Source organism: Sebastes umbrosus, chromosome 18, assembly GCF_015220745.1.
Source record: "Sebastes umbrosus isolate fSebUmb1 chromosome 18, fSebUmb1.pri, whole genome shotgun sequence".
In the NCBI taxonomy this organism is placed as follows: Eukaryota; Metazoa; Chordata; class Actinopteri; order Perciformes; family Sebastidae; genus Sebastes; species Sebastes umbrosus.
The window spans coordinates 11452317-11466778 of NC_051286.1; the positions used below are offsets into that span (position 1 = coordinate 11452317).

Sequence of the window (14462 nt, forward strand, 5' to 3'; positions counted from 1 at the left end):
TCTTTGTTCTTGGTCACTCATCTTATCAATACCAACAGCTATATTTTTTACTTTTATTTTTATAATTTGTAGCATTTTTTATGCACTTTAATTCCCATAAAGCTTGACGTGTACAGGGATAATTTAATACAAGCTCTTTGCACATTTATATAACAGACTTGATCTGTTTTGTCAGCTCATTGTGTTGTAAAGGTTCTTTTACGATAATGTAGTCTTGAAATCAGATGACTGACCCGGGATTGACCTCGTGAGCAAATCTTTTACTGTCTGTGGATTGTGTGACATTGGAACTTGTACACAATAAATCAGAGGAAAGTGGAAAAACATTTTTTTTTTTGCTTCTCAAAGCCTTTATTATTACACAGATATGGGCCCAGGCAGTGCTTACAACTTACACCAAGTAGCCTAAAAGTACAGCATTTTCAAAATCACATGGTTATTACATCGAAACAAATCAGAAACGGCACTTAATGTAAAAACCCTCGTCGTCAACTCCCCCCAATCAGTTTTCACACAATAGTGACCTTAAAACAACCACAAGACAAGCCGATGCTTCAAAAAACCCTAAACGATTCATTAGCCAGAGCTAATAACAAACATTGTTCTCTACGTAGAAGTTGATATGAAAGACGGTTGGCTGGCTGATATCAAGATGTTTCCTATTTATTATATCGTCTGGGAAAAGCCACTGAAATGTGAAGGCAGTTTGGTCAGCGGGGGTAACACCTGGAAACACGCTGAACTTCAATCTCATCCGGGAAGTGATGGATTTTTCCCGGTGAGGTGTGACGTGGAAAGAGAGAAGAGGTCTCATAGGAGTTCCCCGTTATCTCGATCCGAATGTTGGTCAGGAGCAAAGAGAAACTTTGACCTTGATCGCACCACAGGGATATTACCTGGTTCCCAGTGAGTCACACACTTCTCACAGTAAAATTAAATTCACGTGAAAGTCCCTGGACCGTACTGTTGATGAAGTCAGCTTTATTATCAAACAGCTGATTGTACTTTGGAACATGGTGATCTTCATGAGTCATCTATGGGTTATTTAGTTTCCTATACTTGTGCAACTGAACAGTGGGAGTGAGCTGATTGTGCTGACTGTTTGATTCCTGAATTGCGTCGGCCTCCACACATCTAATACAATCTCTTTATAATGAAGTCAAATTGTTTAGGAGAAAACTACGAATGATACACAACAATTTAACATCAGATTTTTTTTTTTTTTTTTCATCTTTTTCATTTAATTTCATATAAAAAAAGTGTCAGTAACTGACATCAGTCAGAAGTTTGAAAGAAAAAAAAAACTCCACTTCCTCTCAAACCACTTCCAAATGTACCATTCCTTTATCGCCCTCCTCCTCCTCATCACTCATTCATCTGTCTCTCAATCCACCCTCAGAAGAATGCAGTACTTTACTGGTTTTAGTAAACAAAAAACAAAAACAGCAGAGGTTTCACACCTCTGTTCAAAATAAAAAATAAAAAGCTGCTTTTGCACTGGTTAGATTTCCCCAGCAGGGAAAATAAGCACAGCTACAACCTTTTGCGTTCGACAGCTACTCGACCGCAGTCGGCCCTGTGTGGGCCCGCCGGGTCCCCGAGCAATGGGGACGCGGCGGCCCGGAAAGAGTCTCTGCTCATCAAAGAGCACTTCTTATATGTTTTATAGAGAAAAACAGAAGAGGTATTCATTTACTGGTAAATTCACAATCCAAAAGCTTCGAAAGTGTTAGGGTGACCAGGCAGCTGGGATAAGCGGAAGACAGATACGGTGTGGTTAGGGCAACCGGAAGCAAATCCCTCCTGGAAAACCTGGTTTCTAACTTTCTTTTTGATTAGCTTTTTTTTTTTTTTCTTATTTTTCCCCATTACCAGAAAAATAAAAGACATCATCATCATCAACAACAAATGATAAACAGTTATCTCACAATAACAGAGCTACAGCAGAAGCAAGAAGTCTTTTCCTTCAAAGTGCCTCGCTTTTTTTTTCTTTTTTTTTTGACACATGAAATTCAAAACTTTTTTTTTCTGTGAAACACACACACAAACATTCACACCTCAGTCATCATGAACACATCCACACGTTTACAGTCAAACTCAAAAAAAGGGGCTCAGACAGTGTTCTTTGAGTTTCTTTCCACACCTCTCTCTGGTTTTCACACACTCCTCGGATTAGCTTACATTGACGTTTGGGATGTGGGTGGAGGACAGGAGGGGAGGGGGGGGGGGGGGGGGGGGGTGTAATGCAGTGGATTTCTAATGGATAGGGGCTTCGGGGGTATAATGGGGGTGATTTGGGGATCAATATGACCCCGCTGAATACAACATGGGAGCAGCAGCATCAGCACGTATGCACACTGTGCTGGATAGTTCAGGCACACGTAAAAAAAAAAACGTTAATGCTTCCATCTCCAGTTACCACTAACAGCAACCACATTGACAACAACATCCCTTAATACAAAAAATGAAATAAAAAGATATCAAAGAAACTAAACAAATATAACAGTGAATCAAAGTGCAGACTGTTTCTGGCTGCACAGCTTTTCTGGGGGGTTTTCTGTGGGTCTTCACTCTACCAGGAGACAGAAGAGATACGCTGGAATACTGAAACATCGTCCTGGACGCTTTCCCTCCTCCGGTGTCAGTGCTCACAAACTCCCCAGCAGTGCAGGAGTTTGCTCCAGGCTGCCCTCTCTTGGTCAGTTTTGGCACTGCAGGCAACATGAAAGTGTATCCACTTGTAGTTTGAGATGACGTTTCTTCAACATTTCATTTGTTCTGATCCTCTTCTCAACATCCGTCCAACAAGCACCGTCACAACCCAGGGCTTCTCGCGTCTCTTCCACTTTTTTTTTTTGTTGAATCCCCCCCCTTTGATTTTTTTTTCTTTTCTTGAAGTGTCCCATAATGAGCAACGACAATGACAGTAAAAAGACAACGATAAAAACGCCAAAAAGCACTTCATGTCATGTAGCGGGTGATCGCTCTCAGAGCGTATAACAGTTCTGCCTGCATTCGCGCTTCCATAAGAAGCAGATTAACGTGGACCTGCGGGAGAAAAGGAGACGGTTATTAAAACACTGCACGTGAATCAATACTTTAAGCAATAGCTGCTGCACATCAGGCCGGGGTGGATCAGGATCTTACCTTCTCGGAGTGCTGAAACTGCCTCCAGAAGCTCTCATACATTCGTTTGGTGGTCTTCTCAGGACTACACACCATAGTCTTAATATAGATCTTAAAGCTACGGTCCAGAAGCTGGTTTATCTCCCCGTAATCATAGTCGTCATACCTGCAGAACACAAAGAAACACAGTGTTAGTGGTGACTGAGCACAAAGTATAAAATAAATAGGTTAACGTGATGCTAACGCAGTAACGCAAATCGATGTTTCGAAGGTTGTAGCGGGCATCATATGAAACTAGAAAAACCTAAGAAATCCATTGGTACCAATCATGTCATACTAGCTTGTCGGGAAGGAGGTTAAATAACGCTCCAAACTTGCGCTAAATTTTGACGAGGAAAAACTGTCATGGTCATTTTCAAAGGGGTCCCTTGACCTCTGACCTCAAGATATGTGAATGAAAATGGGTTCTATGGGTACCCACGAGTCTCCCCTTTACAGACATGCCCACTTTATGGTAATTACATGCAGTTTGGGGCAAGTCATAGTCAAGTCAGCACACTGACTCACTGACAGCTGTTGTTCCCTTTAAGGTTCATTTTGAACAGATAAAAAATGTAAAATAAAAAGTATCCAGCAACTGACCTGATGCCGAACATGCAGTGGATGTAGTTCCAGATGGCCCTGCGCAGCATACTGGTGTCCACATCCTTGTGTGTCGCCATGGTGTTGTAGGTCAGATTGTAGGCCATCTGAAACTTCTCGTCCAGCATCTGACCCACATCAGGGTACAGTCTGTTGACCAGAGAGAAGCCGTGATCCTCCCAGCTGTAGTCCTGGAGATAAGAGAAATAGGAAGTCAGTAACAGTCATATCTTTTTAGTGTGCACTGTGCACTCTCTATGCAGATTGTGTTTGATCTCTACCTGCACTCTGAACGTGGGCACATGCTCCCCCCTCCTGGAGAAGTCCTTGTAGCCATAGCTGGGGTCCTCGAAGTGTCGGGAGATGTCTCTGGAGGGGACGCACTCCTCGTCCTCCGCCGTGACCACCAGCATGCTCTCGGTCTTCTCCCGCTCGAAGCGAGTCGCCATCTCCTCCTGGCTCGCCTCCTCGTCGTCGCGGCACTCCTGCAGCTGTTTCATGCGCTCCATCAGCACCTCCACCTCGCCGCACATCTCCTACGGAAACAAAGAGTAAGACGTACAGTTAGGAAAGAGTCCCACAAGAAGCATCAACTTATTAGCATCTACACACAGGATGTTAAGTGCAGGGATAATACCTGCAGCCTGGATTTCAGTATCACACACTAGTATGAAAACCCTCTCTAGCTCACTGAACACCATCCTTTACCACTCACCTGGTCGCCAAACAGATCGTCGTGGTGTATAGCATGACCGTTCCCATTGGCGATGTCACAGACGCAGTACTGGCTGACGGAGGGGGGTCTGAAGGTGTGTCCGCCGTCGCAGTGGATCTCGGGCGTGATGCCGCAGCCGAAGGTGAACGAGGCGAGGGAGTGGTAGTGTGTGAGGAGGACCACGGCGTGGATGAGCTCCGCGAGGGACCAGCTGTGCTCCTCCGCCTTCAGAAGACGCTGGGAAAAATAAAAAAGGGGAAAATAAAGTGAGCCAAATAATGACTTCAAAATCACTGACCTTTTAGGAAGTAGGAAAATATGTTTTCACCCTTCCTAACCAATTTATTGTCTCTTCGTTTTCCATCCACCCCCCCATCCCTCCGTCTCTACACCTCTACTGCTACAACCCCGTCCAAGTTATGCAGCTGCAGCTGAACTCCAGCCTCCACCCATGATCTCAGCCTGTTACGTAACACTTTTCATGTCCACCCTCCAGACCCATGTGTGCCCGTCCTCTCTCACCTCGATGTGTTCCTTGGTGAGAAGCCACGGCCGGTGGGCCAGGATTTTGTTGAGCTCTCCGAGCTGCTGCAGCTTCTGCGGGGCTTCGTCCAGGCCGTTCAGCCACTTGGGATCACCCCCGACCTGGAGGAAGTCATTCACGTGGAGGTTGACCAAGTAGGAACACTGGTGTCTAGCTGCCGCCTGCAGGATCAGAGGAGAATGAGATATATATATATATATATATATAACCACAAGATATATAACAGCTTGACAGTTAAATGAGGCATGGATCTGATATCAGAGGCATGACCGTACCATGATGCCGATGTAGTGTCGGTAGTGCAAAGACAGGGGTCCGTCCATCTGCAGCAGGTAGTGCTGCGTCCGGAGAAAACTCCCCAGGTACTGCGGGTGGAAGCCCATCACCAGAGAAATGTTGTCGAGGCGACCGAGGGCTGCAAACGCATCCTCGAATATCGACTGTGTCCTGGCGTCCACTTTACTGACTTGAAGAATCTAAACAGAAACAGAAAAAAAAATCAATAAACAAAGAGGTTTCTTACATAAATGAGAGTAAAAAGTGAGTTAAAAGTCTCTGGTGAGATTACAAACCTCTTTTTCAGGGATAAATCTGCTTGGTCCGTTTCCTAAGGGTCTTGGGATCCTTACTCCCAAGTCCTAAAAGACAAGAAAAAGAAGAAAACATGCTCTTTAAATACCAGAGGAGACCAGAGGAGAGCACAGGAGAAATGAGAAGTGATGATCGCAGGAAAACGGTCACTGTGTTGCTTCACCACCAGTGTGAGAAATCAGAGTGGCTTTGTTTGTCTGACACCAGAAAGGATCCTTACTGGGGTTTTTTTTATTATTAAAGAACAAAACACTGTAACTTGCACTTTGCTAATGTATATAGTGGGTTATTCTATGTTTATAATTTAGATTTGCTAGTTGTCAGGTATATTTATAGTGTATTCCAATATTCTTTGGATATATTTCTTTAGTGTTCCTGTGCATTGCTTGGATAACCTGCTGCTGTAACACCATCATTTCCCAATTTGTGATCAATAAAGTACATCTATCAATAGAAAAAAACAATAAAAATGTGATTTAAATGTTTTCTCTATTGTGGAAGCAACAAATAACTAATAGAAGAGTCACAATATATGAATGCATAAAAATCACAATTAACTCCTTTCATAATTAATGAGAAATCCAAACACACACTTTGCCTTCATTCAAAATTAACCCCCCCAATAGAAGCCCCCTTTCATTGCCTCTATTATATGTCCTGTAACTTTCCGCTGCTTGTCGAGACATGTCTCCTAGATGTCTCCTAGCGGACGCCGTCCAGCAGCGCACAATGAAGCAGCACATCCAAGTGGATGAATGAATGACCAAACCAGAAATGTGCATTATTCAGATAATGACACTGGGTTAAAAACATCCATATAAACGTGTACTACACATATCTACTTCTAAAATGTATCTAATGTGAAAGGATTTCTTGACAGATGACCACAAACTCTTAAATTTACGCGTAAACAAGCAACAAAAGACCTGCAGTGCAGCTTGTTTTGTTCCAAAGGAAAAGACAGAAAGCATCATAATGTGACATTATATTATAAATCTGGTTGACGCTTTAAATAAAAAGCGGTGCGTCTATTTGACAGAGTGTTATTTGTTTTATTTCTCTTACCTTTTTACTCAGCCGTTCACAATGGGTACATATCTTTAACAGGTTTGTCACTGCGAAATAGTTATTTTCCACGTTTTCTGCCGGTGCGACTGCGTGCCTCATCGCGTGTCACTTTGATTATTATAAAGAGAATAAAAAAAATTTAAAATTTGCTATTTCGGATGGCTGTTTTTTCCTCCTCTCTTTGTTCCTTGAGGCACTGGCTGGGTAAAGTGCTCTGCAGTCAGCTGTTGCAGCCCCTCCAGCAGCAGAATACCGTCCTCTCTCGCTCATACATTCGGTAAATAAGTCGAGGCTCGTGTGATTGACGCGCGGAAGCGACCAATCAGAAGACGAAAACAGCCTCAAGGCAGCCAATGGGTGCAGGAGGAACACGTGGGGGGCGGGGCTTACGCTTGAGGAGAGAGAGAGAGAGGGGGGTTCAAAACGTGAGCAGAGAGAGAAACCCCCCCCCCTTTAAGAAAACATCATCACTTCTCTCTCCTTCTTTTGTTCCCTATTGCCATTGATCATGATTGAATTTACTGTAATGCACTCTATATGCTAAATAATCAATTAAAGGATTGTTCTCCAATCACTCCAATCAATACTAATTATGATATGGAGAAAAACACCCTGCAGGATTGCTAGTTTTCTGTAATGTGGCCAAGTAAACAAAAAATTCTGTGTGTTTATCTGTGCATTCATTGAAAACAACAACAACAACAACAACATGCAGCAGCAGCAGCAGCAAGTCGCCCTATTGGCTTCACTGGTGGTGGTGGGGGGGTAAACTGAGCCCCCATCTGTCCTTGGTGACCAGCACAAGAAGAAGATAGAGGTCTGCCGTGCACAGATCAGCATCAGCGTGCAACAGTGAGATGGATAGCTGCAGGACCTGCTGCTGCTGCTGCAACAACAGCCCTTCAGTTGGTGGTTTTTTTTGCGCCGCAGCCTATCAGACCACAGATAACGTGATCCACCTATCAGGCCCCGGCTTGAAGGAGCCCTTTAAAAAAAGCAAGGAGGAAGCAGAGACAAGGAAAGGCAGTTTCTTATGGCTTTGTTTATCCCAGCTTGACAATAACACGTTCATTGGGACAGCGTATAACTGGTTTATCACACCGCGGTGGTTAGAAAGTCAATAATTACTCAGAATCATATCAGATGAGGTGTACTGAAAATGTTATATTACAGCATAATAGCCACCTTATGCCAAGCAGGTCTGGATGTGGCAATGGTTTCTACCAGAAGGGCCTTTGAAATCCCTGGTAAACAAGAGATAAACAGTTGTAATTTCATGTAAAAAGCACATGCGAGTCAAGTGTTGCTTCCTCTGCGGATCGCCAGCGACCACATTACAAAAAGCTTCCACATATTGGCCAGTGTGTGTGTGTGTGTGTGTGTGTGCACATGAACATGCACATCTGTGCGTCACGTTTTCTGTGTGAGATTTCAAAATAACATGTTTGCCAAGCAAAACAAAAAACACTTTTCAGAGATTTCACAAAAGAGGCATTATATTTTTGGGGAAGAAAACTACACAGTAGTTTTGATTGTTTGACATTTTGTGAGATGTTTCTGCTCATCCTCTGACTATGTAAGTTGTTTGGGTGAACTGTGAAGGGATACCCAATAAAAAAAGTTTGGTACCGATAAGGAGATGGTGAGCGGAAGCCAAGAAAAGGCAAGTCTGCCCATGTGCACCCTGATCAAGAGCCTGCTCGGCCAGTTTGACAACCGGCTGCAAGTCCCCAGCACTGATAGCCAGATAGCACAGTATTCAGCAGGTTCATTGTGTGGATCGAGCCAACCGCCACCCCCGCTGCCCCCCCTCCCTGGTCCCTCTCCTGATGCCACAGGGTGGGGTGCGGGGCAGCGGTAAACATGTTCCCAGGGCTGGAGTCAGCACTCCCAGGGCTGCTGGGAGCCCCATGGCTCAGCAAAGCTGCAGAAGAGGCTGGTCAGCGTTAGGGCTTACGACACACCAAACCTTTTCACAGAAAAGCGCTTAGGCTCGGGGGGTCCGGCCTCGCGGACGGGGCCAAACACTATTGTCAGAGTGCACGCACTGACTACTCGGTAGGCTTTACTGTACTCACATCAGGAACATCTGTGTGTGTCTGTGCAGTGATCCAGATATATCTGCTCCTTCCTAGATCAAGACTGTGATTACACCTTCAGCTCACTGTCTTTGGTTCAAATGATAAAATGTTTGTAGTTGGTACTGTTATGCAAAAGCAAACCGGAGCTTGTAAACAAGTCACATGGAATTATAAGAAGGTTGCGTAATAACAGATTTGTCGTCAAAACAATAAACATACATACAATGTTATGTATGCTCTGGAAGGAGTCCGAAAGCTCCAGAAAAAGCTTGTAAGGGCCCCTTGATTTAAGGTGTTTTGCTGGCCGGGCAGGCTCTTGATCAGGGTGCACATGGGCAGACTTGCCTTTTCTTGGCTTCCGCTCACCATCTCCTCATCGGTACCAAACTTTTTTTATTGGGCATCCCTTCACAGTTCACCTAAACACTTACGTAGTCAGAGGATGAGCAGAAACATCTCACAAAATGTCAAACAATCAAAACTACTGTGTAGTTTTCTTCCCATAAAATATAATGCCTCTTTGTGAAATCTCTGAAAAGTGTTTTTTGTTTTGCTTGGCAAACATGTTGTTTTGAAATCTCACACAGGAACATGACGTGTTTTTGTCCAACTATACATCCAGTTCCAAAACCCTGTATCTTTAGATAGGTGCAGTATTTCCCACATGATTTTGTGAGACTATGTGTCGGTGGACCTCCTCAGACCCTCATCAGTCTGCTAGACATACCGTTCTTTCTGCCACCTAGCTGCTCACGCATCTCTGTGATGACGTTGCACAGAAACCTGTCTATGCTCCCTCGGAAGAAAATGTTGTGCAATTTGAAGTTAAATGCATCAATCTGGTGCTCTTTGAGAGTACAATTAAGAGGATAGATCTACGAAGAACTCTGCTCTAGTAAACACTTTTGTGCTTTTTATGTGACGTTATACTTCTTCTTGTGTTGAACTCGTCTGCATACTTGGACTTTATTGTCTCTGGTGCTGACACAATTTAAGAAAACGTGACAACATATTTGACTCCAGACTTCAATACATTACGCCTGGCTCGTATTACAACCTTTTACAGTTTTGTGGTGTCTTCTGAAGCTGGTTCGGAACAACGTGTGACATATAAAAACCACACTGCAGGTGTCTGAAGACCTACATCTTCAGAGCGTCTCAGTTATTTGATGTCACCTTCGGTGTCGCTGTAAATTAAGTAAGATCCAAATTCCGACAAACATGCTTGTTGTGCTCAAGCTTCGATGAATGAGCATGTTTGCTCTTTTAAACCTACAGGACAACACGGTGGATGAGGGACTCATTAGCTGCTGTAGGAGATAAACAAGTGACCTTTTAGCAACAGGATTGGCCACTAAGCCACCGTGACACCCAGGATATGTAACTGTGTGGGTGTGTGTGTGTGTGTGTGTGACGGGAGGAGTACAGGGGTTAACTTAGGACAACATTGGGAGAAGGTTAGTTATGACGGAGGAAAGACTCGTGGAAACAACAGGAATCATCTCAGATTTGTTTTAACGGTGTCTCTATCACCAGATAGTGATCTGTTGGAGGAAAGGCCTGAACAGTGGACACATTTCCACTAGTCTTACACTAATATTAATTATAATAACCAGGAATATTGTTTAAATCAGATTTTTTTTCATGCCCATTATAATATATTTCTGCTCATTCACGGTAACTTAAAGAGTGCGTCTATCTGCATTCTGTTTTGTGTTTTTCAAATGGAAACGCCCACTTAGACGTTGCAAAAAAGCAGTGACGTAGGTTACCAAAGTAAGCTAATCAAAGCTAATCATTAAGGTTATGAATAATGTGAACGCTAGCACCAGCTGAGTGAAAGGTAGCTGTGCTATATTCAAGTGTACACTATATTTAAAACATTTTCACAGCTTAACCTCGTCGTCAGACTGCCCTTTCCAACGAGGGACTGAAACCGTTACGTCGCGGTCATTTTACCTCATAGAACATCGAGAGTTGCTGGACTATTGCTGCATGGATCGGTAAGTTTGTTTGTGTTATTGTGTGACTTTCGGATCCACACAGTAGTATATTGTTTAGCTTCAATGCCGGTACGCCTGTCTCCTTCTTCAAACTGGGAGCATGCTGACCGCCATCTAAGTCACTGTGTGTAATGTTAATATACTGACTGTAAGGATGTATATATACTGCGCATGGTGCAGCGTCATCATGCAGAAACCTACGTCGGGTCACGAGGGAAAAGGTTTTTAGAAGGGATTGGAAAACATAATTTTGACGCTAAAACATACATATTTTGCCCAACATTTGAATGTTTGGATAAGGAAATAAAACCTAAAAAAACAAAAAAATAATGGACCCGCCCTTTAAATTCCTGAATTGAAGTTTCTTTAAAGTGTAACTGCATAACTTTACTAACTTCCCTTTACAAATTAAAAGTTGAATTAATAAGAAATAACCCAATGACTTTGTGACTCTTCTCTGCTTGAGCTACTCTAACATTTTAGCATTCACCATTATCCCATAATTGCTTCTTGTGGCCGCAGAGGCTTTGTGTTCAGAAGAAGTTACACAGGCTCGCTTTAATGAATGAACCAGTGGACATAAAAACGTAATGCCTATTTTGCACACGAAAGCATCAGCTTATATACATTTCATAGAGGAGGAAGCAGGAGCTGAGAGTTTAGAAACGGTGTATTTGGCCTCATTTTTGGTGAAAAAATAGCCGCGAATTGTGCTGCAGGAGTGGTTTGAGAAGTTTTTGTAGATATTTGACAGTGAAAACTTGTTGTCCTCTTTAACTCCAACTGTCTCTGTGCTTCAAGAATAAGCAAACTACAAACTTTTAACAGCCTTCAAGTCTACAGATCGTGAGCATTTCACACTCAAAACATATGATCAGTCAACAAAGCGTCAATATATATATACCAGAGAAAAATGTAGCAAGGTAGCAAGTGATGCTTCCACTGAGGAATTTCAGCTTTAGTGAAGTAAACAGAAATGCAACAGTTGCTGTAGTTGCTATTTTACAGCCGAGTTATGAGAATTACTGCAGAAAGAGGTATGAAAGTGGAAACTAAATCTGGAACAATCAATTAGTAGTTTTTATATCAAAGTAGCCGTTTCATTAAGATCCAACGCTCTACTAAGAATTAGTTCACTAAACTTTTTATAAGTAAGTATGGCAGCTACTTTCTCAAAAACAGCTCCTTTATGAGTGTGGATCAGAATTAACAACAGGCTTAAAGCAATAAAGAGGATGATAAAAGTTAATACGATTAAAATACACAGAGAGAGGAAGCTGTGCCAGATGTAAACTCTGCACATGTGTGTCTCAGCGCTGCTGCGGCTGCCGTGTTTTCTCATGCAGTAAGACGCGAGGGGAACCGCAAAAAACTGTGGGGATGTTCAACAAGTGGCAGAAGTCCACCAGACCAGTTCAAACCTAACCTATCAGTGCACAGAGGAGAGGAAGCAGAAAACTCTCCAACACTGACATAAGCCTAGCAACAGGCTTCCACCAATCACGGGGCAGAACAACAGTTACAGGAACCAATCTTCTCTCTCTGCCTCTCTTGTTTCTCTGAAAAAAAAAGAAAAGGAAAACAGAGAAAAAAGTTTTGCGAGGTATGAAGTTCACTGAGCAGACTAATCTGGTTTGTTTCATAGAAAGTAATTCAGTTGACTGATGTATTTGCCCAGTTGAAACTTTTGTCTGTTTGAGTTTCTCCAACAACAAAGTGGCAAAACAAATGTCTCCCAACTTCACAAACACTAAATCACATGGTTCAACTTAGCCCAGAGGCTCACAGCAGCAACTCTCATCTGTGAAAAACAACTTTTTTTCCCCTCCATATGAACAGATAAACTCTGCAATGACTGTTTTCAACAGTAAAGGAGTAAATCACAGTACGTTTAAATACTCTACAGATAGGAGGATAGTTTTTTTTAACTTGTGCACAAAAAGTGAAAACTGCAGACTAAGAGGGTATCCCCCACCCTGCTCTTCAAACACAGCCCTATGTCAACCAGTTCACCTATCACAGAGCACACTGGAGGGTTAACCCTTACCTGCCCACTAGCCCACAATCTGCACACTTTCCTCTCATCTTACAGAGCTGCAACCAGCCTCTAAAGCTGGGGCTAAGTTGTCAAAACCGCACTTGCCAACCTTGAGACTTCAAAAATAGGGAGGATTTCAAAACTAAAGCGGGGGATCTGGGTGTCCTCCCCCAGAATAATTTATCTTTCAGAGCCTGGTGACTTTTAAAGAATGAAAATAACAAAATAATAAGTACACTGCAACAGCATTTTTTGTTAAAGGCATACTTTTAATTTTACTTTTAATTCTCAGGAAAGAAAACTGAATAATTCGCCCCTCTGCTGGTGTGAACTTGTGTGAATCTCTGGTAGAAACTAATATTCATCAGTTTTCATTCATTCCCTCATGGTACATGTCCACAGGGGCGTTTTTTATCGGGATTGCTTCCCAGCATTGAACGCTTGATGGGCTGCCACTAGACACCTGATTGGATGAACGCTTTCCCTCGTGAGCTGCTGCTCCTAGTTTTCAAAGCGGAACCAACATGGCGGCTCATTTGGCTCCTTTCTTCTCTTATATTATGTTCACCGAAATGTGTTTCTGAAAACATTTGAGGCGAGAAATAAGCCGTACGGTTGCTGAATCTGTCTTTATTTTGGATCGACAATGCTTAGTTTAACACCCCTGATTTGTAGCCTAGACCTCAACTTCATCCAAATGAGGAGTGAGCAACGTGACAGTCCGTCTCTTGAATCGCGCCACCAAGCTACCAGAATGCATTGCATGGCTAGACAATGAATGGGAACGGACACAGTTCAAACCGCGCCACGGTGTCGGGAGCAGGTCACCTCTGCCGGGAAAAGATATTTGGTGTAGCTCTATTGCCGTCCATGTGGAAGCAATAGAGCTTATGCACACTGTACAGAGACAGAAACTGGGAGAGGGAAATAAAAAAATGGGAGTCTTCCGGGAAAATCGTGAGGTTTGGCAAGTATGGTCAAAACCTGTTGATCATAAGCTTCAGAGTGAGAAGTGAGGGTTTCACTTAGTGTCATTTTAACCTTCATTTTCATCTGATGGCAAGACTTATGAGCCCAAAGTTGAATGAATGTGGGAATTAACTGAACCAGAGTTGCCTTTTGGCCCTCTTTGAGTGTCCCTTTTCTTGTCCTTTTCTTCCCAGTCGCCTCTTCTCTGATCTGTGTGTTTTCTGGCAGGCTATCAGAGTGGATAGCGGTCTCGCCAAGCGCCGGCCTTCCTGAGAGGAGAGGCGTGCCCCCCCAGACTAGCGGGTCCTGGACCAGCGCACACCAACACCGGGAGGAAGCAGCGTTCCCTGGATTCCGTGAAACGCAGAGGAACTGCAGAGACCTCAGGGAACACACGGAAAAGAGAGGAAAAAAACCTACAGATCGACGTATCTGGGACAAAAGATAACCTCTCTTTTATGACTATACTGCCAGGCGTAAACATGCACAATTTCCCAAAATAATCTATATGTACAGTGGGCTGCAATACAGGATAAAAGGCGTTAGCCTGCAAACCCCAGTGTGCACGTGAGGAAGAGTGAGTTCCCGGGGATGTTATTCTAACAGGGAGAGGGCAGCTGTCACAATACAACTGGCTCCGAGAGAAAAGATCCCACAGAAAAACACAGAAAATACCTTCCCCTGC

General features: G+C 43.4%; 1 protein-coding gene across 2 annotated transcripts in view; it reads right to left on the minus strand.

Annotated features, from left to right (window-relative positions):
- Positions 1 to 326: 326 nt before the first annotated feature.
- Positions 327 to 14462, minus strand: part of sesn1 (sestrin 1) — a 63054-nt gene continuing 48918 nt past the window's right edge. Inside the window, exons 1-9 of one of the 2 annotated variants that reach the window (XM_037750031.1) lie at positions 6684 to 6943; positions 5600 to 5665; positions 5303 to 5503; positions 5006 to 5188; positions 4484 to 4720; positions 4050 to 4304; positions 3769 to 3959; positions 3148 to 3292; positions 327 to 3048 (exon numbers count right to left, since the gene is read on the minus strand). In XM_037750031.1, coding sequence (XP_037605959.1) covers positions 2962 to 3048; positions 3148 to 3292; positions 3769 to 3959; positions 4050 to 4304; positions 4484 to 4720; positions 5006 to 5188; positions 5303 to 5503; positions 5600 to 5665; positions 6684 to 6785 — 1467 coding nt within the window. In that variant the 5' untranslated portion in view covers positions 6786 to 6943 and the 3' untranslated portion in view covers positions 327 to 2961. Of the gene's footprint in view, positions 3049 to 3147; positions 3293 to 3768; positions 3960 to 4049; positions 4305 to 4483; positions 4721 to 5005; positions 5189 to 5302; positions 5504 to 5599; positions 5666 to 6683; positions 6944 to 14462 lie in introns of those variants that run through there. The other variant, XM_037750030.1, reaches the window with a different exon arrangement.